At 37.6% G+C, this 26,520-nt stretch overlaps 1 protein-coding gene across 1 annotated transcript in view; it reads right to left on the reverse strand.

Annotated features, from left to right (window-relative positions):
- Window positions 1–2,415: 2,415 nt before the first annotated feature.
- Hmmr (hyaluronan mediated motility receptor) overlaps window positions 2,416–26,520 on the reverse strand; it is a 28,303-nt gene continuing 4,198 nt past the window's right edge. The window contains exons 4-18 of the mRNA XM_028789046.1: window positions 23,667–23,714; window positions 22,083–22,271; window positions 20,192–20,278; window positions 20,001–20,101; window positions 14,651–14,725; window positions 13,990–14,165; window positions 13,420–13,568; window positions 11,735–11,949; window positions 8,831–8,947; window positions 7,242–7,388; window positions 6,804–6,956; window positions 6,608–6,707; window positions 5,151–5,327; window positions 3,278–3,440; window positions 2,416–2,447 (exon numbers count right to left, since the gene is read on the reverse strand). Coding sequence (XP_028644879.1) covers window positions 2,428–2,447; window positions 3,278–3,440; window positions 5,151–5,327; window positions 6,608–6,707; window positions 6,804–6,956; window positions 7,242–7,388; window positions 8,831–8,947; window positions 11,735–11,949; window positions 13,420–13,568; window positions 13,990–14,165; window positions 14,651–14,725; window positions 20,001–20,101; window positions 20,192–20,278; window positions 22,083–22,271; window positions 23,667–23,714 — 1,917 coding nt within the window. The 3' untranslated portion in view covers window positions 2,416–2,427. The remainder of the gene's footprint in view (window positions 2,448–3,277; window positions 3,441–5,150; window positions 5,328–6,607; window positions 6,708–6,803; window positions 6,957–7,241; window positions 7,389–8,830; window positions 8,948–11,734; window positions 11,950–13,419; window positions 13,569–13,989; window positions 14,166–14,650; window positions 14,726–20,000; window positions 20,102–20,191; window positions 20,279–22,082; window positions 22,272–23,666; window positions 23,715–26,520) is intronic.

Below are 26,520 nucleotides of genomic sequence, written 5' to 3' on the forward strand. Positions count from 1 at the left end.
TATGGGGGCCATTTTCATTCAAACCACCACAACTGGTATGCCACCAGGGTCCTCATTTATTTTCAGTTAGCCAACATCAAAATATTGCATGGTAGTAACAGAAGACAGGATGACAGGGCCCACGGATTTAAAAAAAAAAAAACAAGTGCCAAAATCGAGGTTTACTTTTTAGCAAAGAGCTAAAGAACAATCAGGAAAGTATAAATGTATAAACCCACATATGCTTAGGATGTTGGTTATGATTTGCTCATGAATCAAAGATAGGAACTCTATTGAAATTTCACTTAAATAAGCCTAAGTTATCTGTCGTGTGTGTGTTTGTGTGTGCAATAGGATGTGGTTCCCTATCACTCTCCACCCATTCTTTTGAGGTAGGATCCCTCCTGTACCTGAAGTTTGCTGTCTTCGTGGCTAGGCCAGAAGCCAGTGAGTCCTAGTGATTTTGTTACCTGTCTCAGCTCTGGGGTGTCAGGTGTACACCAGACACCTGGCTTGTTAACTAGGTCCCTAAGGCTTGAACCCTAGTCCTCATGATTGTGAATCTTTAGCCCTACAGATGCTACCTTGTAGATAGATACTTGCAAAGCCAGTAGTCCACAAAAGAGCTGACTATCCTGTTTTCCCTGTGTATAATTACTATGATTAAATGGTATAAATCTGAGAGTCCAAAAGAAGAATGACTAACATAAATTTTCAATGTAAAAATAAATATGTAGTTGAAAGTGGAAATTTCTGGTTTCTTTCTGGAAACTATCTTATTAAAGGATGTTTTTTGCTAAAACAGACACATGGGAGGATGTTTTGCTGAAACAGACGTGTGTTCTTCTGGAAGCTGCCTGGAAAAAGGGCATGTGATGTTTTGCTACAGTAGACACTTGACAGAACACCTGATGTTTGGATAGGGTATAAATATAACCCAACAGACAGTGAACTAAACTAGGTGGTATTGGTTCACTTTGCCACTCTTTGCTGGTCTTCTTTGACAATGCTGTGGCATTGGTTTGCCTTGCCTTCATTGTTTGTTAATACTTTGTAGAGAGAAATGTACCATTTGTGAATGTTGATTCAAGTGGATCAAGCCACTGGTGAGTCATGTGGACTGAACTGCTGATATTCTGACAATGAACACTGGATTCGGCCCAATGAATTATTTCTAAACAGGTCTACATCCTCATTTGCCCTTTTATGGTGGATGGTAGGCTAGAAGGGAGGTTAAGGCATTTAAGCACACTTAAGTAGGTTTTTGAGAAATGGGCCTACAATAGTCTTGGCTGGCCTGGGACTTGCTATGCGGATCGATCTCATCTTTCTCCCTTTACCTTCAGAATGCTAGGATTAAAGGTGTGTTCCACTACCCCTGGCATAAGTCAGGGGTTAAAAAAAAATGAAGAAAATGTATCACTTATTATTCCGGGAAAAATTAGGACGGAAGGTAGACACAATTAAATACATCTTTAAAAGAAGCAATATTGTAATTTATTAAATAAAAATTAAGTACTGGTCAGGTAATATGAGTTTCTATATGGCTTTATTTTATGTTACACACACATTCAGAGGATATTCAGATGACAAATTCTCTAAAAATCTTAGGGGTAAAATTTTTCAGATTTGCATGAGAGCCTGAGCACATGACGCTTGCTTTTAATCCCAAGCAAGACATAAGCAAGTAGATCTGAGTTCAAAGCCAATTCAGTCAAAAGAAGGAGTTCTAGGATAGCAAGAACTACACAGAGAAACCCCGTCTCAGACCAATGGGGGAAAAAAAATCTAGATTTCCAGTGTGTCTAAAACTTAACAGACTAATGTTTTAAAAAATGTAGGTTTATAGGCAAAACTATGTGTCTTAATTTAGAATTGAGAAATAAAGAATTCAGTCACTTTGATTAAAAAAAGAAAGAGAGAAAACCCAAGGCGACTGTGGAGTTAAGGGCGCCCTTATTTCTGGTTGCGGTGAAAAGAAGACAGATTGCAGAGTGCAGGGTGAGCATGATCAGTAAATCAAGGCAAAGACAAGACCAAGCCAAAGGCTTTTAGCCTTTCCACTCTTTACTGGAATAGAAAGAACTCTAGAGTCAAGCTAAAAACATGGAGGGAATACAGAATAGGGACAAATGTTTAATACTGATCTTAAAAAAAAAAAGTCAATTTTGATGGTAAAGCAATGTATGCAACAAAGCAAACAAATGGTTCAGAATGAGGTGATACAGGTAAAGATTGAGGAGACACATAATAGAAAATAAAAGATCAAAATTACTTTTATAACAAATGCTGAATTACTGTTTCATATACTGAATAGGCAGTAGAAATTAAATACATTATATAATATAATATATACTATAAACATAATATCGAGAATAATGAAGAAAATAATCTTCAACAAGTATTTCAGACGTATACTTTCATGATCCTCTTGAGGTTGCATCTGACTCAGCAGCAGTTTGCGTTGCCTGAAAAGAGTATGACAAAACACTTTAAGGATTTTTTTGTTTGTTTTTTTTGTTTTGTTTTTCGAGACAAGGTTTCTCTGTATAGCCCTGGCTGTTCTGGAACTCACTCTGTAGACCAGACTGGCCTTGAACACTTTCAAGTATTTTATATTAAAACTACTAACAGATGAACTAGGCTATGGACGTAGCTCAGGCACAACTTGCCTAGCATGTCCAGAGACATCGAAATAAATCCTTGAAAACTAAACCAAATTCCTAAGCCATTATAAACAAAACTAAAACTAGGCTGATCTTCTTAAAGACGGAAGTACCATAATTATAATTAATATATATATGTATATATATATATTACATATATACATGTATATTATAATACATATATATTCAGTATTTTAAGCAATTAGGATTTAATTTTGAAATATACAACGTTTCTGTCAAGAAAAAAACTTCTCTCAGCTTGAAATGTGAAAGACTATTATGGATCTAAGACACACTTAGGTTACAATGTGGGCTCTATACAGAGGGACTGACCTTGGCAAAAGAGAAATGCAGTTCAGAGGGAATAGGGAGGGAGGCTGCTGGTAGGAGCAATAAAAGACAGACTACGGAAGATGCAATGGGGCTTGAAGGACACGGACTCTGGATCAACAGAAGCCGAGGAAGGGAGGAGAAAATGGTATCATATACATCAAGTTGGTAAGAATTTCTTCTATATTAGATAGAGGATACCAACAAAGTTTCATAGGTTATAAAAAAGTTATATCACCAACTGCTGTGAAAACAAAGGGGAAAAAGGAGAATGACAGGAGCATAAATACACTTTTTCTTACTTTCTTTTAATGGGGTCTTGAGAGTCAAATTCTCCTTAGATTCATGACAAAAAGCCTTGGAAGGGTCAAAGTGCCCGATGCCCAGAGCTTTATCCAATTCTCCCTGAAGTCTGAGCTCATTTTGCTTCCTTTTAACAAGCTGAGACCGGAGTTTTGACACCTCCTGTGAAATAAAAAGATAATTCTGAAAAGTTGCTTATGTATAAAAGCTAATGGCAAAAATAACTATTACATATTCACTAAGATCAAATTACAAAGGGATTTAGAACAGCTCTGGCAAAGTAAACACAGTATTTTAAATTTTCTTGTCCCTCAATAGTTATGGGTGCACTTTTCTGATCAAATATGAAATGAAAATAAATTGCCCCCAAATAAATTTTTGTTTTGACAGGCTAACAGTTTGTGACAGGCTTCCTCGTAAAACCAGACAATGTAAAAAGGCAAGCAGTTGTGTTCTGCCTCTAGAGAGTGTCCTAAAAGCAGAACAACAAAGGAAGAATCAGCTATTCAGAAAGACCCACAAAAGTTTGCCTGGCATTTGAAACCAAAACTCCTTGCCTCCCTACTAGAAACCTCTTCGTCAAGAACACAAGCTTTCCTTCTCCCCAACTCCCAAAGGCTCCTAACCAGGAAGAGCCCCTTTTGCCAGCAGCCACACTTGCTGATGTCTGTGGGCACAGGTAGTAAGGCTAGAAGATCTCTTCTGGTCAGTCACACTTGTGCAGTTATGGAATCACTGGGCCTGAGCACTCTCGTCTAGCACATAACAACGGCTCTAAAGAGACACAAAACTGAGTAAACTGAGGCTATTTCTCACTCCCTTTCCCTGTAAGTCACTAAGAACCACAGTGCCAAGGGCAGAGGTGGCACTAAGAGAGAGGGTTACCTGTTCCCAGTTTCTGTGCTAAAATACTAGCTCAGAGTCTATCCAATGGGGAATACTACAAAGAAGACAGATGAGAGTGGCCTCCTGGGGTCACAAATATCAAGGGAGGTCAAGTAGATCACTGAACCTTCAGAATCCTGAGGCACTACCGAACTGATCTGTAGATCGGAAGCTCCAGCAATCCATTACCCCTGATCTTGGGCTCAGGGCACCTTCTCCTATCATTTCACCGGGCTAAGCCTTCTACTGCCTGCACTATGGCTTGTGGGCAACTGCTTCTAGGGCTGTCTCACACTCAGAGGGCTGTGGCAGGCTAACTTCAGGCTCCCTGACTTGTGATTGTTTCCTAGTCACAGGCCTCCATGGGAGTTTAGTTTTAAACAATAAGTTCCTTCCCAAGATGGCTCCCAATCCCTGTCCTCTCAGTTGTATAGTGACAAAATGGATTTCTCCTTTCTGCTGACCCATCCACAGGGGAACTGCACTCTTATCAAATCTCAAAACTGGATCGGAGACAGGTGGCTGCTAAGGGCTTATGCTGATGGAGGACTGCCAGGTTCTTTTCACCAGGACAGGATCAAAATGCAAATTAACATTACTACATGATCCAGCTTACAGCTTCTGGGTATATACCAGGATGAATCACGATCAACATACTATATATAAAACCGTATCTCAGGTAATGTAACCCACTGTTTTGTATATTGTATGCCAAAAATAAAATATAAACTAACTTTCTAAAAGGAAAGAGAAATGAAATAAATCATTCTTTTGAATACCACTTAACTTCATAGTATTTACAAAAAAAAGCATGGCTATTTTGTAAGTAGAAATGAACATGAAAAGTTTATACAGTTTCCAACTATAGCAGCCATTATAAAACTAAGTAAAACTGAATATCCATCTGGTCAACATTAAATAAGTTCTTTAGTTCTGAAATTCTCCTCTATAAATTGTATATCTGAATATAAATATTATTTTACAAACCGATTTGAGTTGGCTATTTTCATCTTTCAATTTCACAACATGTTTGATTTTTTGCTTTAGATTCTGGTGACCCAGTAGCTGTGCATATGAGTCTCTGATTTTATTTAGCTGTTCCTGAGTTGCACCATGTTCATTCAACAATGCCTGCCTCTCTGCTTCAAAGGCATTCAGTTGTTGCTGGAAAAGACAAACACGCATTATTAGTACTGAAACCAAGACTAACTTGCTGAGCATGTGCACCCTTCTGCTGCTGCCTCACAAGCATAAGCATTGTGACCATGCTTGGACTAAACTTTTCCAACACCCTCTTCCATTCCAATTAGACCTGCCTTTTGTTTGTTTGTAGGCCTGTTTGCTTGTTTTGAGATAGACTCACTCTATAGTACTGGCTGTCCAGGAACATAGAATCAGGTTGTCCTCAAACTCAGGAGATTCACTTGCGTCTGTCTCCTGAGTGCTGGGAGTAAGGCATGCGCTACCACACTCGGCACCTTTTTCTTATAAAGAAATCAGGGTATTGCCATGTATGATGGTCTATGGCCATAAATTCAGCATTCAGGAGGCAAAAGCAAGAGGTCAGGAATTCAAGGACAAATTCAGCTCCACAGACCACTCTAGGCCAGCCTAGAGTCTCAAGGGAAAAAAGATAATCAGGCATAGAGGCTGATGCTAGAATTTGGGGAGTAGAAGGAGGAGCACTTCAGGTTCCAGGCTTGGTACCATGCCAGCTTGAGTTATAGTTCGATACCTTGCCTTAAAACCAAAGGACAAAAGTACAACACAAAGATCACTACAGTAACTTGAGAAATATTGTGATGGATCATATCAAAATACACATCACAAAGTAACAGGTAAATGATTGATATTTCTATGAGGAGAGCCTTCAGGACTACTAATTTCAAGTTGTTGATTAGAAAGTATTTTAAAAAATATATTATAAAAACTACATTGAAATTTAGTGTCTACTAAATTTGTCAGTTGGCTGGAGAAATGATAAACAGTAATACAAATTGCTCATTTTTATCACTTTACTTTTGGTTTTGTGTAGTACTGGGAATTGAACCCTGGCCCATGTACATGCCAAGCACACTCTACCACTGAGCTCATTACCAGATAAAAAAACTGAAACTACTGGAACCAAGAAGAGATACTGCAGAAGTACCAAGTCACAGTCAATACTAATGGGAAGGAAATACATTCGTAAAACAGATTAAAATAAGTTTTCTTACCTATTTTTATTTTATTTTATGAGTATGAGTGTTTTGTCTACGTGTATGTCTGTGCAATACAGTGCCCAGAAAGCTTGAAGATGTGGGACAGCAGAAACTGGAGTTACAGCCAGTCTGGAACCACCATGTGGTTACTGGGAATGAAACTGGGGACCTCTGGAAGAACAGGTAGTATCTTAACCATAGAGCCATCTCTCCAGCCCACAAGTTTAATGACAAGCAACAAACCTGAAAAGGTTTAGTTTTATCAAACAGTTCTTCATATAGGAGACGCCATCTATTAACTTCCATGGTTAATTCTGTGACTGCATTTTCTTTCTCTGCTGTTCTGTATGGGGAAATTAATTTTAAAAAATTAAATTATCTTTTTTGAATTTGTTAGAAAAACCATGTTCCATGGCAGTCAAGGTCTAGCCTGATGTACCTTTCTCCTTTCTCTTCCAGCTGCTTCCTAAAGTCTTCATCTTGTTGTCTGAGTTGATTTTGCAAATCAGTTATTTTTTCAAGGAATGAAGACGTGATTTCTTTAATTTGTGCTTCTTTCAATGTTGATCTGTTCTGCAAATCTAGAACCATCCTTAGATTTGAGAAAGAAGAATCCACTAAACATCTGATAGTGATTTCAACTTTTACCCCCTTCTTTTTGGAGAAACAAAACAAAGAACAAACAGAAACAATTCTTAAAAATTGCAATTCTAACTGGGTGTGGTAGGATTCTGTCTGTAAATGTAGCACTTATGGGGCAGTCAGGTGGATGTCCATTCAGAGCAGCCTGCTCTACAGAGCAGGTTTCCAGCCAAAACTAAATAGTGAGACTCTGTCTCAAAACAAACAACCAACCAACTGTAAATTTGTTACTCACTTTGCATATTCTTGATTTGTACTCTCAGCTGTCAATATCTGTTGTTGAACATCTTCTACACTTTTTTCAGCCATAGCTACTTTTTCTTGTAGAGTCATATTCTCCAGTTTAAGATCTTCTATTTCTTTAAGTGTTGATGACTTGTAGCTTATAAAAAAGAAAACAGTTAACACTTTTTTTTCTTACTACTATAGTCAGAAGGTTCAGATTTTACATACTTCTTGGCAAAAGAAAAACCTTATATTCATGTGCTTACACAGCCAAGAATGAAATACTCTGAGTAATGAATTTACATAACATTGTCTGTTTATGAGTGTCCTGCCTGCACGTATGTCTGTGAACCACATGTGTGCAGTGGACAAAGAGTCAGAAATAACACGCACGCCTTTAATCCCAGCACTTGGGAGGCAGAGGCAGGTGGATTTCTGAGTTCGAGAGTTCGAGGCTAGCCTGGTCTACAGAGTGAGTTCCAGGACAGCCAGGGCTACACAGAGAAACTCTGTCTCAAAAAAAGCCAAAAAAAAAAAAAAAAAAAAAAAAAAAAAGAAAGTTGAGTGTCTAGGGCTGGAGAGATGGCTCAGAGGCTAAGAGCACTGACTGTTCTTCCAGAGGTCCTGAGTTCCCAGCAACCACTTGGAGGTTCAGAACCATCTGTAATGGGGTCTGATGACCTCTTCTGGTGTGTTTGAGGGCACAGCATTACTCATGTACATTAAATAAATAAATATTTTTTTAAAAATTGAGTGTTTATGAAGTTTTCTATTTAAATTATGATTTAAAAAATGACTGCACATCATAATATATTGACATATACTGAAAACATTACTAACTTCTCTTTTGCATTCAGGTAGGGTCACACTCTCTACACCAGGTTGAATCACTGTGTAGTTTGGTCTGGCCTCAAGCTTACTGCAATCCTGTTTTAGAATTCACAAGTGAAGGGAATGCACCTGTGAGCCACCAAGCCTAGCCAAGAATAGTTTCAAAAGACAAGGAGCAAATGATCCAACTTCAGGGCTCACTGAACATTAAAGAGACTAAAATATTAGCTTCTACACACAGTAGAGCATTCCGGCAACATCAGCACTCCAAGGCTGTGTAAGACTGCCATGCATTTCAGGCCAGTCTGGGGTACACAGGTAATACCAGGCTAGTCAGGGATATCTATCATGGCAAGAGAATCTAAGAAAGTGTGGGGAAGTGGGGAGAGGGAGGCAGAGGGCAAAAGAAACAGAAAACTAAGAAATTATTGAATAAGCAGGGAGACAGGATAAATGTCAGTGCTCTGATGTTAGATGAAGATCTAAAAGCTTTTGATTTTTTTTTTTTCAATGATGCTATGAGAAAAGTAACATGGTACTGCTAAAGGTGCAGGAGGTTTGAACTGGATGGTAGGAAAGGGAACATCTCCATAAGTACTGGAAGATTACTAGATGGTACTAAGTGTCCATTTACAGCCAGTCATGGAATGTAAGGCAATAGCAGTCATCGTCCATTGGAATGCTCTGTTCGTAGATTTCTGTAGGCAATCTCTCCACCCACTTCTCTCCATTCACATATTCACACGTGGGTACTACAAAGAAGAATACCTTTCCAATTGAGACGTGACATCTCTCAAATTCTGTGCTGTGTCATTATACTTCTCTTGTGCAATCAAGGTGGCTTGGGCGTGGGCGGCAGTACTTCTCTCCAGTTCAACTTCTTTTCTAAGAACAAGAAAATGTTACTAATGACCAAAAACTGTGCTCCGTATGTCTCATATAATCCTGTGCAGTAAATGTTGTACAGCTTTAAAACAGACATGTATCACCTCATCTCCTGCATGATGGTTTACTAACTTATTTACTTGCTTCAACTGTATTTTCGCCTGTATTTCTTTTCATGACTCCTAAATTATATAGGTAATAGAGAGGAAAGAACAATCAAAACCTTTACAGCAACCTGTAAAGCCAATCTTATAGAACAGTCAGGTCTAAAGACTGAATGCAATGCTAACTAAAAGCACTGTGACTTAATAAACTTTCTTTATACTGAGACAGGGGATACTACACATAGTTAAAGACGAATCACATTAAACACTCTTTTGAAAGGTAGTTATGATACTATGTGCAATGATGTTATTATCCAATTTTCTTTTTTGCTATTTAGCCCAAGCTGGCCTTGAACTCAGGATTCTCCTAACTCAGCCTACAAGTAAAAGGATCCCAGATGCCCAACCTTATTGAAATTTCAGCAGTTTTGTATAGTAACAAATAGGTTTTAACTCATTTTTCTAGATGCATACAACAAATCTCAAATATTTTTTCAAATATTATATATTAAAACTCTATAACATGTTTGGAAAGAAATATGAGCTTATGAAGGATCTCTGAAAGAATTGGTGAATTGAAAATAAACACTGCACAATTCTAAGTGAACACTCAAGACAAAAGTAGGTCAAAGTCATTGCACAATGAGGAAGACAGAGCAAAAACAATCAGCTGCATCTTTCAGTTCTCATCGTTTAATTTGAGCCAGTGTAGGTAGGACTTGAAAAAGCATCTCACATCACACCCAAGGAAGTAGGATGTGAAGGCAGCCAGACCATTTCTCTGGGAATCACACAGTTAACTAGTTAAGCCACCAAATAAAGACCTTCTGTAAAAGATCTTAGTGTAGTTAGAACTCTTTAAGCCAGAGTCAATGACTCCTAACACCCCTTTAGGATATGCGTTGTCTACTCAACTTATTAGGGTCCTTCTCCCCCAAATCAGTTACAGTTAAGAACAATTTCCATAATAACACCTTTGTACTGCTCCCTAAAGTCAAGGAATACAAAGACCTGAGGTGCCTTTTTGTCAGGAATCACAAAAACAAGCAAGCAAGCAAACAAACAAACAAACGAAAAACTAAACCAGAAGAGATTTAGAAAAGTACTTAACAGGGCAGGCATGAGATACAATAACAGGTTCAAATCTCATCCACAGTAGATTGCTTCCTCAATGGAATCTCAAGAACTTAGATGACAAACTTACTTGTAGTTTAAATTCAATAATCAAATTGGCAGGGCCAGATAAAAGAATTTGCTCTGTAGCCTGACTACCTCTATGTCTGACCACTGAAACCATGGTAGAGAGGAATGATATCTCAACTTTGTCCTCTGATTTCTACCCACACCTGTACTCACACATACCACATATACCCACCCAACAACAATAAGCTGATATATGTATTAGTTTTGTTTTTTCAAGTTAGAGTTCTGTGAAATCCTAGCTTTGTAGGTCTTGAACTCAGACATGTGCCTGACTCTGCCTCCCAAGTGCTAGAATTAAAAGTGTGTACCACCATGCTTGGCTAAAATATATTTTCAAAGTAAATAATAAAAATTAAAGATAAAAGAATAAATTATCAATTTTAATTTGAATGTATATGCTAGAGAGGAAAGGGTTTGGGTTTGGCTTAGGTTTTCCTTTTTCTTTCTTTCTTTCTTTTTTTTTTTTTTTCTGAGACAGGGTTTCTCTGTCTAACAGCCCTGGCTTTCCTGGAACTCACTCTGTAGAGCAGGTTGGCCTTGAATTCAGATCTGCCTGCCTCTACCTCCTAGGTGCTGGGACTAAAGGAGTGTGCCACCACACCTGGCAAGAAGAAAGTTTTACCAGGTAGTAAGTTCTTTACTTTTAATAAGAATGTTGTTTTTTAATGTTTATCAACTAGTTCTGATTGTTTTATTTCTGCATTTATTTTTCTTTGACATAGCATTCCATTCTACAACACAGCCTGGCCTCAAGCTCACTGCACTCTTCTTGCCTCAGCCTCTGAAGTGATGGGACTACATGTCTGAGCCACTATAACCTGCTTTCTGATTGTTACTCCTAAAGCAAGACTGGCTAAAGGAATTAAGGTGCTTGTTAACCTTGGTGACCCCACACAGTGGGAAGAGAAGCAACTTCTGAAAGCCATCCTGACTTCCACAATCATGCTGTGATTTGTGTGCTTCTGCATGTGTATGGGTACACACACACACAAATTAACCAGTGTTTGCACTCTCTCAAGAAAGCTATTTAAAACATTAAAGGGTCTAGATGTTTTCAAATATAAAATAAATTGTCTTAACACTGATGTCTAATGACTTTTAGAAAATGGAATAGTAAAGAATCACATAAATATGATTTTATCTTTAGGAAAAAGGCTTTTTTTTATTTTATGGAGCCAAAGTCTCACTATTATAGCCTAGGATGCCTCAAACTCAATGTGTAATCCAGACTAACTCCTGGGTCCTGGGATTAGAAATGTACCAAGCCGGTTTTTACTTTGACTGCCATACTTGCCTACATATATGAGTGTATACGTGTGTGAATGTATACATATTCTTAACGTGTTTTTCTCTTTCTTACTTTGTAAGATAATTCCAACCTCCATGCATGTACTTGGGTGACATGAGAATTCTAAGAAGACAAACTAGAAAATAGTTTATATCTCCAGTCCTGCATGCACAAGATCCCAATAATACATACTCTCTCAGCAGGTTGTGTAGCCGCTTCAGTTGTTCTGCAGTTGACTTCGTTTCCTCTTCCAGCTGTTTAACCAGCCTTTCACTCTGCTCCTCCTTCTGCTGGACTGCATCCAACTCATCCAGGGCCAGCTTTAACTCTTCCTTAAAGACATTCTTCTCGGAGGTCATTTCCTCTTGAAAAGAGCAGAGCTGCTGCTGAAGACGAGCAGACAATTCCTGCATTCAGACAGGTTACCACAAAATAATTAGACATGGCATGAGGGCCTTTCATGGAGACAAGAAGGAAGTACAGATAATGAAGTATGGAAAATAATTAGGAAGTTTAAAGAAAGCACAGAAAGTACAAATACCATATTCATTTTTCCTATAATATATATTATAATTCAACACTATGGAAAATGTAATTAGCCGGGTGGTGGTGGCACACGCCTTTAATACCAGCACTTGGGAGGCAGAGGCAGGCGGATTTCTGAGATCGAGGCCAGCCTGGTCTACAGAGTGAGTTCCAGGACAGCCAGGGATACACAGAGAAACCCTGTCTCGAAAAACCAAAAAAAGAAAAAAAAAAAAAAAGAAAAAGAAAAAGAAAGAAAAAAAAAAGAAAAATGTAATTTCTAGCTTTTTTTTAGTGCCCTTTTTATATCTGCTTTACAGTTGGCCTTTATATGTATTTCAATATTCTATTTTCATATGTACTTCAATATACTCTACTCAGATATGATAATATATTATGATCTCAACGTTACATAAAATGTATAAGATACACACATTTCAAAGCTTTTAACTTTAATCATCGAGAAAAAATATTAAATTTCAGATTTTAAAAGCATATTAGTTTTCACTAGTCCCTATCCCAATCTTAGTTTTCCTTTCCAGAAGTAAACTTTTGGTTTAGAAGACATATTGCCCATATATTTCCATACATGCATACACTTTTTCAGGGGCTATGCTAAATATTCTCTGTGCATAAAAATTTTGTAAAATCATAAAAAAAGTTGACACCTGAAGGTCAATGTATATTAACCTATTGAACTCCTTTCATTGCCTCAAAATATATCACATGAGTGCATGTCCATTCTTATTGATCCTGCCTTCACCAAAGCATCACAGAGAAATGGTTTAGTTTCTACACATCTTTTTAACGAATATCTTTATTCTATTAATTACTATGGGGGGATCATTTCATGTTTACAAGTTACCTGAATGTCATGTTAGAACTGCCTGTTTCTATTCCATGCCCATGTTTCTTGTCTGTTTGTATTTATCTATTGGGCTTTTTTCCCCTCACCTATATATAAGACATTCTTTATATAAGCTGCATTTTCAAATTGTTGGGCTTTTTCCTATTATTATATATTCTTTTTCTGTTTCTTTTTTGAAACAGGGTTTCTTTGTGTACCCCTGGCTGTCCTGGAATTCACTCTGTACACCAGGTTGTCCTTGAACTTGCAAAGATTCACCTGCCTCTGTGTCCTGAGTACTGAGATTAATGATGTGTGCCACCATGTTCAGCCTAGACATTCTTTTTAAGATAATTACAAATATGTAGCTCATTTACTTAATATAAGTACATACCGATATCTGTGGCTAAACATTCAAAAGATATACTCCATGGTTTTCTGACATAAACAGTTATGACACAAATAAGTAGTTGTTTTAAAAAACAAAACAAATGTAGTTAACTACCTTCTCTTGCTGCAGAAGTGACTGGCTTTGCAATTCTTTTTGCTGCAGATTTTCATATTCTTGCCTTTCCAGAACCAGCTTCTCTCTTAGAATCTGTATCTCAGCACTGAGACTTTCAATCCTTTCTCCATCCTTGCTGACAAGGTCATCTGTAAAAGAAAAGCAGGAAACATTTATCACTAACTACTGTTAAGGGACTCAGTTCCTGTAACATTTCATCTCTTTGGTACACTATACAGATAAAGTGTTTCCAAAGAGGGAGGATGATTATAGTCATTAGCTTATTACATTCCACATTCCCCACACAGATATTTAGTTATGAGTTTGCACCAATTACAAATGTCATCCAGAGCATAAGTCATCAACTAATACAATTCTTTATTTTCAATTAAAGAATACAATATGTTGAAATAAATAGGAAACACCATACTGTTATAAAACTTCTTAAATATAGCACATAAACCTTTTGTTACTTAATAATTATAAAAATGTTGTTTTCATACATCTGTGCATTTTTTATAGACAGTATCTAAGCCTTCACAGAACAAAGCAATAGAAACAGCACGGTACCTCTTTCCATTTCAAGTAGCTGACATTTAACAGTCAGATCTTCTATTTGCTTAGAAAATGTAACGTTTTCCTCAAGAGATTGCTTAAGACTTAAAATCTCACGATCCTTCTCTTTCAAATCTTCTTCTAAATGGGCAATATCTAGTTTGTATTTTTCCACTTGATCAGATGCACAGCTATATTAAAAGATATTTTGAAGAGAAATTCTCTTAAGGTACTGGAAAAACATGTTCAACAAAATAAGGTGCTTTTGTTTTCTATGTGCAAAAAAACTGATACTGATTCCAGGGCTTCCCAAATGCCAGGCAAGTGCTCTATCAACATTATATCCCAAACCAGTAAAGTTCACTTTATTTATTAATTTCATTTTATTTATTTATTATTTATTTATTAATTTTTCACTTCAATTATTTATTTATTCAATGTGTATGAGTGTTTGCCTATATATATGTTTGTGTACTACATGTATGCAGTGCCTACAGAGGCAAGAAGAAGGCATCGGATAGATTCCCTTGGGAACTAGAGTTACAGATGGTTATAAGCCACCATGTAGGTGCTAGGAAATGAAATGGATCTTCTGGAAGAGGAGCCAGTGCTCTTAACTGCTGAGCCATCTTTCCAGCCTAGAAGTTAATTTTAAAGCTACTATTTTTTATATTACCTAATTTCTTCTATGTATTCTAGGAGTTTTTCTGTTTCAGATTTTTCATCGATCTTTTCTTTCTCTATTGAAACACTGAAAGAAAGATAAAAGAAAAAAGTAAATACATATTATTCACTTATTTAAGGCATAGTACTTAATAGATATTAAATATTACATCAGGCAAGATAACTCTAGAGGTCAAATTCTTATAATTTCATTAGAGTTTTTTCAAATTAACAACTCATATCGACACAGAAGATTAGATTTTATTTACATGAATAAGCTTTCCAAACATGGTATGTTCAAAGAGCTACAACAAGAACCATTTTATTAATAAGAAATGATCTTATTTTCCAACTTTCCTTCCCAATCCAAAGCACATTTTATGTGCCAAGAGGCTTTTGTTCCAGGCTGTATGGTATTCAATTACCTATGTGGTTAAGGCTCTTCAAGATGATCTAGTGTGAGGAATGAATAATCTTTAAATAGACATTTCATAATAGAGGATATGTAAGCACTCAACATTAACAAGAAATTAAAGTAATAAGTTATTGCCAGGTTGTATGGTTCAGGTCTATAAATCCTAGCAACATGGGAGGTTGAAGCACGAGGATCTATACCATGAAGACTTTCTGGGCTACTTGAGACCCAGGACCTGGTTTCAAACAGGAAGAACAAAGAAAAATTAGCATGTCGCACCATTAGAAAGGGGAAATAGACCAGCAATATCAAACACTATGAATACAGAACAACTCTAAAGACTATACTTTGCTATAGAGTTATAAAGTAGCACAGCTCTGTGTGTATGTGCCATGAATATGCTCTATGTCTTTGTGAATATGCTCTGTGTGTAGCTGTCTTATTCAGTAGTAAAAAAGACCAAAAACGGCTCAAATAATGTTCAAGAACTGAGAAATAGTCAGTCATATAATGAATTTAAGCTAAGCAATGAAAATGAAAAAAATTATACCACACATGATAGTATATATATGAATTATGATCAACAAATCTTGTACTCTGAATAGTGATAACCTTTCCCTAAATGCAAATTTAAGATGGAAAACTGTGAGGATGGGGAACCTTACAAGGTTACAGAGGCAGCATTCCCAGGGCTGGAAATGTTTTCAGTTTGTTTAATGTTATATATATGGCTATGATCTCATCGAAGTACAAACATATGATCACTACATTGTATTATGTTATATGGAACCTATAGTTCAGTATTTTTTTTTACAAAGTAATAATTGAATATTAATTCTATCTTTCAATACCAGAGTTTCAGTTTGAGGCAGTTTTAGACAACTATCTCAATATAATGATGCTAGAATAAAGATTTTAAGATCTTCCCTGTTCTTAGCTGCAGATGCAGGAAAGTAGTGAAAGGTAACACAATTCATATTTGAGAATGATTAGGATTTAACTGGCACTTAAGGGGTTACGGTGAAGAAATGAACAAAGTATGGAGGAAAGTCTTAGTAAAGCTAGCTTTCAGAGAAAGGCAAACACAAAAGGGTTAACAACTTGCTGCAGTCTTAAATTAATAAAAGGAAATATAAAAGTCAGAGCAAAATGAACAAAACGGAGACTAAACAAAGCTTACTTGGTAGCCAGAATTCACTTTGACCTCCTGATGCTCCTGCCTCCACTCCAGAAATGCTGCAGCATTATATCTGGCTCTTTTCATTGATCCCTTGAAATTTTTTGTTTTGTTTTAAAGTTTCCAAGCATCATCCTCACAGGCCTACTTCCTCTGGCTCTGCCCCACAACCGCCTCAAGGTTCCACAGTCTCCCAACATGACCAACTAGGAACAGATTCAAAACAGGAGCCTGTATGGGGCATGTGCCATTGAAAACCACAAGTGATCTTTTTTCTGCAATAAAAATTATAGTGTTGCAGGATATTTGATCACACTGTGAACCCTGAGATTGTCTTGTTTAATGGAAAAACCTGTTTCTTCTAGTTGTGGCATGGGTCAGCCCTAGCATACACCTTTAATCCAAGAGCTTTCTGCTTACTGTAAATAGGATTAAATAAAGTCAACCATAGATTAAGAGCAAGCAACCAGTTGACAGGGAGCAAATTCAGGAAAAAAACATAGTAAGAGGAAGTCAGGAGGATGGATAGAGACATACAGGAAATAGAAAGGAGAGACATTCTGTTTGAAGGGTTTTTTGCAAAGAAGGAGAATTTCCTTTTTGAGGCAAGGAGAAGGAGAATTTCCTTTTGGGGACATCAGCTGAGGAAGAAGATCAGCTGGGTGATGGGTGCTTTCTCTGTCTCTCTGAGTTAGCAAGCTTTCAACTCAGCACCTGGCTCCCGAGTCTTTATTAGTAAAATCAAATGATTGAGATTTTGTTAAAAAACATGAATAAAATATTAATATACAAATTTTAAGAGGATATAAGTAATTCTTCATATTTATAGATGGAAAAAAATCAATACTGTTATCAAAGTAGCCTATAAATTCAATTCAACCTCAGCTAGACATCAAGGACATTCTTCCCATAGCAAGAAATCAACAATTTGTATGAAAATATGAAACAATGAAAAACCACAAAACCAAAAGACATCTTGAGCAAAACAGGCAATGCAAGAGTGACTCCACTACATGATTTAATATACTACAAAGCTACTGAAGTGAAAGCACTGTGGTAGAGTGAAAAAACGCCAATTGGATATATTAACAGCATAGAGCCAAGAAAGCACCAAACACACCCATAGCACAAGCACTGGTAACAGGAGAATCCTCATAAATCATGAGAGTAGGTACCTTTCACCCATCAGCTTCCGAAGTCAACTAAAATGAACTATGTACTTAGCACTTAATTATACTACTAGCACACACTCAGGGGTAATGCTTCAGGACACTGGAACTAGTGTGTTTGTGTGAATCCTCAAAGCAGAAAAAGCAAAAACAGATGAATGTAACTGTATCAACATTCTAGAGAGCAAAGAAAGTAACTGAATGATGAGACCACTTACAGAATTGGAGAGAATATTTACTCTCTAGTCTATCTCTAATAAAGTTTTGATACTGTGGTGGTTTAAATAGTAACAGCCCCCAAAGACTTGTGTGTTTGAATACTTGACCCACAAGGAGTGTCACTATTAGGTGTGGTCCTGTTGGAAGAAGTGTCACTGTGGAGGTGGGATTTGAGGCTTATAAACTCAAGTTAGGCCTAGTGTGGCACACAGTCTCCTGCTGCTGCCTGTGGATCAAGATGTAGAACTTTTAGCTCTTTCTCTAGTACCATGTCTGTCTGCATGCTGCCATGCTTCCTGCTATGATGATAATGGACTAAACCTCTGACACTGTAAGCTAGTCACAATGAAATGTTTTCCTTTATAAGAGGTGGACATGGTATCCCTTTGCATCAAGGGAAACGCTAATTAAGACAAATACTTAGCTTATATAAAGAATTTTCAAAATTTAATAGTAAAAAAACCCTCAAGTTAAAAAATGGGGCAATAGATATAAATGGACTTTTTTTTCAAAAATTCACAACCTTAATATCATTAATAACCAGAAAAATGCAAATAAAAAAGTATTAATTAAAAAAAAAAGAAGTATTAATTCACCAAAGAATAGTCATTAAATAACAAAAACCAGAATCAATGCCTACAAACTTATATTTGTGTTTGAGTGTGTTTGTGCACACATGCTCTCTCTCTCTCTCTCTCTCTCTCTCTCTCTCTTTCTCTCTCAAACACACATACACACACACACACACAGGATGTACATGTGTAACACTAACAATAAAAGAAAGAAACTATCAACTTCAAAGAGGGGGTCCATAGGAAGGGTTAGAAGGAGGGTACCTGGGAGATGCTGAAGAGAAAATAATTTCAATTAAAAATATACTTTAAAAAAAAAGACTGATCATTATATAAAGGACTGGGGTTGTAGAGGTAGATCAGTGGTTAAGAGCATATATATGCTGCTCTTCCTGATGACCCAGGTTCAGTTCCTAGTAGCACATGATGGTTAATAACAGCTATAGTTTCAGTCATAGAAAATTTCTTTTTAGATCCTGTGGAAACTGTCTACAAATGGTGCACAGATACACTTGCAGGCAAAACCTCTTCCCATCACTGCACCAAAAAAGGTGTTTGTGTGTGTGAAGATTGATTTTGGAGTCTGGAGAGATTGCTTAGCAGCTAAGAGTTCTCATTGCTCTTACAGAGGACCTCAATTCCCAGCATTCACATGGGGATCACAACTATCTATTGCTACAGTTCCAGGGTATCCAATGTTCTCTTCTGAGCCCTATGGGCACCAAGCATGCATATGGTACAGATACATACATACAGAGAAAATACTCACACACATGAAGACAAATACAAGGACTGAAGTTAACGAGTGCTGGTAAGCATGTGGAAGAAAAAGAACCTTTGTATACTGGTGATAGGAAAGTCACTTGGCATAGTTATGGAAAACAGAACACAGATTTCTTTTATTAAAAAAAAAATTAAAAATAAACTACCATAAGATCAACAATTCCACTAGTGGGTATACAGGCAAAGAAAACAAAATCACTATATAGAAGTATTGGTTACAGTCTCATGTTGACCTCAGCACTATATACAAGAGCCATGTAATAGAAGCCATGGACAACTATTCAAGAGATGAATGGATAAGAAAACTGTATCAATGATACAGAATGGAATAGTATTTAAGCATATATAAAATGAGTGCAATTTGTGATATCATGGATGGAACTAGAGTTCATTATGTCAAAAGAAATAAGGGAGACACAGAAAGACAAATACCATATGATTGCACAAAATTGTGAAATTAAAAACTTGATTATCCTAGACCACTGGCTACTGAAGCTGGGGAAGCAGAGGAAGGCCAGCATGGGAATGGTTGGTCATGGGCACGTTTGGTCCATGAGTTCTAACACAGACAGGAGCAGGAAGTTGGTGTGCTACAGTAAGGAGAGGACAGACTGAGTAACACAAAAAGCTAGACTGCTTTCACTACAAAGAAATGAAGAGATTCAGATGTTTAATTTGTTTTCCTCATTAAAAAAATATGCATGTACACCGAAACGTTAGAAAGAACCCTATTAGCCAGGCGGTGGTGGTGCACGCCTTTACTCCCAGCACTTGGGAGGCAGAGGCAGGCGGATTTCTGAGTTCGAGGCCAGCCTGGTCTACCAAGTGAGTTCCAGGACAGCCAGGGCTACACAGAGAAACCCTGTCTCAAAAAAACCCAAAAAAACAAACAAACAAAACAAAACAAAACAAAAACAAAAAACAAGAAAGAACCCTAATAATCTGTACAGTTTTGAGAGAACGGTTAAACGCAGGAAAAAGGTTAAGCCATTGTCACAGTCAACAATCTTTTTCTTTGTACCACTTACAGTTTTCCCTCCAGCTGGACTATTTTTCCCTTAGACTCAGCGAGGTCCTTCTGAGTGGCTTGCAGCTTCAGCTCCATGCCTTCCTGTTTAGCCATCATACTCTGCACAACAGAGATGACTATTTTAGGAAATGAGACATTCTTAGGTCCCTGGAGTCAACAGACAGGTCACACACCAAAGGAAGCACTCACCCTCATCTTTGTCTCTCTCTTATTTCTGAGTTTCATCAACTCCAGGCTTAGAGTTCTTAAGTTCTTTTGATGACTATCTTCAGAAAACTACAATAAACATATAAGAACTCAGATATCTATTCTGTCACATCACATATATAATTATTTAAGGCTCAGTGTGGTAACAGATGTCTGTCATCTCAGTACTTGAGAGATAGAGGCAAGGATGAACAAGGAGCTCAAGATCAGCTTGGACTTCATAAGACTTGTCTCAAAAAAACAAAACAAAAGAACCAAAAATCAACAGCACTTGGGAGCCAGAGGCAGGTGGATTTCTGAGTTCAAGGCCAGCCTGGTCTACAGAGTGAGTTCCAGGACAGCAGGGCTACACAGAGAGACCCTGTCTCAGGGAGAGAAAAAAAAAAAAAAAAAAAAGGACCAAAAATCAAAAACAAAAAAAACAAAACACCAAGAAAAAGAATTACTTAAATCCTGACTAAGGGAGCTGGGCCGTGTTTTGCAAACAACTGCATCCAGCTCTCAGGACACAGAGTCAGATGGATCTCTCAGTTTGAGGCTCATTTGGCCTACAGAGTGAGTTCCATAACAGTCAGAGCTACAGAGAAACCCTGTCTCAAACAAACAAACAAGCAAACAAATGACTACTTCACCTGTCACTGGAGCTATTAATTGTGTGGCAGAGAGAAGAGCTCAGCACTGTCTTCTCTTTTCTTCTTTGCTTTTCTAGTTTATTTTTGAAACAGTCTAAGTGGTCATTTCTAAGCCAAACCTCCTCAGAAAGACTTGTAGAACTAAGTTTGCTAGACTAGTCTCAGCTACCTGGGACAGCTGAAGTATGCAAGATGTGGTGCCTACTCAGGCTTTCTACATAGAATGTCCCTTGGGCTCTAATAGACATTTTACTATCTATATAATGAGCATGTACATCCTACATGAAAGCCTATCACAGGCCTGAATAAATAATGAATTCAACTCAACTGTGACTTGTCTCTTCCCTCTATTTCTTCCATTGGCCAACAGAAGCATATTATATTTAGGATCTATTAGGACATCACTTACTTATAAACACAATTTACATGTTGAGCACACTCACTCCATTAATTATTTCTGACTGCATTCTCTGAAAACCCTTAGAAGAGTTTTGTTTTGTTAAGACACGTTGCCATGTAGTGTAGGCATGCCTCAAACCCTTCTGCCTCAGCTTCTGAGTGCAGTATTACTCCTATGTGATACTACATCTTTTCTTTCTTTCTTTTTTTGGTTTTTCGAGACAGGGTTTCTCTGTACAGTCCTGGCTGTCCTGGAACTCACTCGGTAGACCAGGCTGGCCTCGAACTCAGAAATCCGCCTGCCTCTGCCTCCCAAGTGCTGGTATTAAAGGCGTGCGCCACCACCGCCCAGTGCTACATCTTTTTCATGGGAAGATTTTTTAAAAAGAGACTTCAAAATGTAGATTCTCTAATACTCTTTGATGGTCATTTGCACTGGAGAGTATCAGGAGTGAGAAAATATCAGACGTCAAAACAAAAAGCTGCATTTTGTTTTACCCACGCCAAATTTCCTTTAATTAAAAAAAGAAGGTAAGACTCTCTTACAGAAGTAGGTTAACATTTAAGTAGTTAATTTAACAGTCAGAGCCAGACTAATGGTTTGGCATTATCCACTCCATTCTTTTCAGAACCATTCCAGCCTCCTTGAAAGAGACCAGCATTCAGCATTGTAGACTGTCTCTCTGGTTTGTGTGATCAGGACTGGTGAAAGCAAGAACTTTACTTACAGTGTAAGTGAATAAACAGCCTCATCTACACTTGCAAGCTTCAAAGCTTAACCTGCCAACCATGAAGGTGCTTATCACCCATTCAGTTTTGATGTTATCATGGAGTTCAAGTACCTTAGACTTTAGTAGCTCGTTGGCTCTGGTTAGTTCAGTGAGCCGTTTTTCCAGTGAAGCATTACTTGCAGACAGAGATGTTTTTTCTCTGACTGCTGCATTTAGTTTTGCTTCTGTCTTTTCCAACTCAGATTCCATGTCCTGGATCCGTTTGTCCTGGGTCCCTCGCTCTTGCAAAAGAACACGAATCTGGAAGAAAATGAGAAGATAAACACTTCTCTGTGGTACCACTTCTAGTGGTACCAGAAGCCTGAAAACTAGCAAACTTACATTTTGATATGGTGTTCAGATATTCTTACTTGTTACTGGATTTACTTGCTACTGGAATAATCATATTTCCCTTATGACACATCTTCAAGCTATATGTTATAAATGCAGGATTAGCACTTGAGAGGTAGAAGTAGGCGGATGTCTGTGATTTTTCAGGCCAGGCTGATCTAGCAGGCCATTTAGAGATACGGACTGAGAACGTGTCTCAAACATACACAGACACAGTCACATTCACATACAAACACCACCAACAAATACAATGACTTTTAATTGCCATAAACTTACAAGTGTAAGATAGCTCTATTTAGCCACTTAAAACTTACAACAATCTTGTTTTCACCAGTCCTAATTATACAAACTATAGCTTGAAGTGCTAAATATTTTGAGAAAGCAGTGTCCTCAGTAGAATTTAATAGGCATCCATGGGTCATCAGTTTCGTTGTTCCTACTAGTTAAACAAACAGCAGAAAAACAAAGAAGCTAACATTTGTCAATAGTTAGCAAGGGCTCGCTGCTGAAACCTGAGGATGGGAGTTTAAAGCTCCAGGATCGTGTAAATGCCACTAAGGTGTTGTGGCCCACTTCTAATCCCAGTGCTTTGGCTAGAAACAGATCTCTGGAGCAAGCTAGCTGGACAGATGAGCTGAAATGACGAGCTCAGCTTCTGAAAAACTCTGCCTCAATATTTGAAGGTGGAGAGCAATCTATGAAGACACTGGCTTCCACATCCACACACATGTGAACACACATATGTACAAGTATGTATACTACACGCTCATGAAAAGTAAAGTCTGGATAAAAGATTGTCAACCTGGGCTGGAGAGATGCCTCAGTAGTTAAGAGCACTCACTGAATGCTCTTCCAGAGGACCTGAGTTCAATTCCCAGCAACCACATGGTAGCTCATAACCATCGGTAATGGAATCCAACGCCCTCTTCTGGTGTGTCTGAACACAGCAACGCTGTACATATATATATGTATAATAAATCTTAAAAAACAAAAAACAAACAAACAAAAACCAACAAAACACCTTGCCAACCTAAAATCTGATCCAAATAGAAGGTCTCAATCTTGGCAGTGTCACTCACCCACAAATAACGAGCCAATCACTGCATGCATAAGCATCAAACACAAGAGCCTCATTGCCATGGAGCCTCAATAAAGACCTTAGATATGAGAGACCAGTGCCTAAGCCAAGGAACCATTTCCTAAAGGCTCTGATATGAAATTGCTAGAATCTTAGCTTGAAAGTCTATATAATTTTCTTTCTGTTATATAGCATTTATTTTTCTGTAAGTTGAAAGTATGGCTTACCTCTTTTTCTAATCTCTTCACATCTTTATCATTCTTCTGAGACTCCTTCTGTTTAAAAGTCAAAGAACAATTATGAATTTACATGCCACAAACATCACAGCCCAATCTGATAATTATTTAGTTTTGGCCCTCTTCCAAATTAAAAAAGAATTCCCATTTGGTGTGTTTTGCTTGCTTATATGACTGTGGAGCATGTGTGTGCCTGGTGCCTGCAGCGGCCAGAAAGGGGCACTGAATCCTCTGAGCTGCACTTCTGTGGTGAACTGCCAAGTGAATGCTGGGAACTGAGCCTAGGTCCCCTGAAAGAGCAGCCACCGAGCTATTTCTCTAGCCCCTAATTTTTGGTCTTTTGAGACATCTCACTACGCAGTACTCAATGACCATGAAGTCACAATCTAATCTTCAAGGGCTGGGATTGAAACTGCACACTAACACACTCATCTTTGTGTCTATTTTAAGCACTGTAGAAGGTCGTGAAATATTTTGTAAACATTTTTTTATGAGACAGAAAATAGGATTTTGTTTTTTGTTTTCTTTGAGACAGGGTTTCTCTGTGTAGCCTTGGCTGACCTGGCACTCTGTAGACCAGGCTGACCTTGAATTCAGAGATCTGCCTCCCTCTGCCTCTCAAGTGCTGAAATCAAAGGTGAGTGTCATTACTTCCCAGCTAAAATGTTCTTAAAATTTCGAAATATTTTAGTTTTCAAAATTTCAGCCCATTAGAAAAATAGCCTTTTCTTTATATAATATATAGAGTTCTATGACTAAAACTTCAGTTTCCATTTTAACACTAGACAGCAGAATATTTTGAATAATTATGCTACCTAACAACAACAACAAAAAAAGCTTTTAAAGAAAAATCATTTTAAAGTTTATCAGCTCCCCAACCTGATTAGATTCAAAGAAGTTAAAAAAAAAATGTAATCCTATAACCTATGATTTTGATTGTTTTCATGGCATTTATTTATCTAAGACAATCTTTATATAATCTTGTGTATAAAAAGGTAGTCTATACAGTATTAAAAACAGGTTAGTTCTAGGTGTTTCTAAGTTGAGAGAAAGGTCCAATTTTATTCACTTCAAAATTGATGGCATTTTCTACTAAAAAAGGTCTATCATTTGGTAAATCTATGGATACCCAATTAATTAAAAAATTTTAACTTGTTTCACAAAAAATCCAAGTCATGTCATTCATATCCATTCCCACAAAAACACATGTCCACTATCCCATTTGTATCCCATTTATATGGGAATACAAATACAATGTAAGCCAAATATGTACTTCAATTTTTCTGATAATATTAGCATAAATTTATGAGAGTACAAAAATTCAATTGAGTTGTCTTATTTGTATTCATATTTCAGACCTATAACACATCAAATTAAATGCATTTTTGGGGAGGCTCTCAAGCCAGGGTTTCTCTCTATAGCCTTGGCTGTTTTAGAACTCATTCTGCAGACCAGGCTGGCTTTGAACTCAGATATCCGCCTGTCTGCCTCCTTAGGGCTGAGATTAAAGTTGTGTGCCATCACTGCCCAGTTTAAATCCAAAAATTCTGTCAGACATATTTATGTATATTTTATAAAAAATACAGTTACCGTTTTTCCTCAAAAATTAGAAAGTATCTAAATAGAGGATTGCGTTTAGTGGTGAATCAGTTGCCTACCATGTATAAGCTTTGGGCTTGATTCCCAAAACCACACACAGAACAGGTAGGAGAACTAAAAACTTAAAAGTTCCAGGACAGGAGAGATAGCTCAGTAGTTAAAAATACTTAGAGGTCTTCTAGCAGACCCCATTTTGGTTCTTAGCATCTATGCTGGGTGGCTCAGGACTATGGACTATCTGTTACTCCAGCTCCATAGTACTGGATACTGTCTTCTGGCCTTCATGGGCATTGCATGCACATATAGATGCTCACACACTACTTTACGGTTACTATTGCTATGAAGAAACACCATGACCAGAAGCAATTTGGGGGAAGAAAGGGTTTATTTTGCTTATTATCAGTCTATCCTTGAAGAAAATCAGGGTAGGTACTCAAGCAAGATAGGAAGCTGAAGGCAGGAGTTGATGAAGAGGCCCTGGCAGGGTGTTGCTTACTGGCTTGCTCCTCATGGCTTACTCAGCCTGCTTTCTTATAGTACCCACGCCCAGCAGCCCTGGGATGGCCCACAACGGACTAAGCCCCCTCATACAAATCACTAATTAAGGGAATGCCCTATTGCTTCCTAAAGGTCAATTTTATAGAGGTTGCCTCCTCTCAGATGACTCTAGATTTGTCAAGCCACATAGTAACAAGTTGGCACTAGCTGTATTTCAAGTACTCAGTAGTCATTCATGTTAGACGTGTCCACAATGGACTGCACAGCTCTATATCACAGAATAAGAGACCTTATTAACTGCTAAATACATCAACGGTATCCTTGTACAAGTTTGAGTTACAACCGTTTGGCCACTGGTATTTTAATCTCTCTCTTTTTTTTCACTCATACTTATTCTTCCCCACAACAAATATCAGACAAGCTAACAATAAACAAACAAACAAACGCACACAACTCTGATGGTGATAGCAAACCAAAGAATGACAGGTTTGCAAAGGCTTACAAAGTGACTATCAGATTCATCTCTATAAAGACATGGTTTTGTAATTATGAACCAGGAGCACATTCAAAGAGACTCCCTAATAACTTAGGCGGACTGGAAAACCTGCTTGCATTCTAATGATATTTATTCTATTAACTGATAGATATTTTTTAACTACAGCTCCAGGTCCTGGGATCTGAAGCGAGTTCTGAGGAGCAGTGACTGTTCCTATTGAGCTGTCTCTACCCCACCTTACTTATAAATTTA

This window comes from Grammomys surdaster, unplaced genomic scaffold (assembly GCF_004785775.1).
Source record: "Grammomys surdaster isolate TR1022 unplaced genomic scaffold, NIH_TR_1.0 125776, whole genome shotgun sequence".
NCBI classification, from domain to species: Eukaryota; Metazoa; Chordata; class Mammalia; order Rodentia; family Muridae; genus Grammomys; species Grammomys surdaster.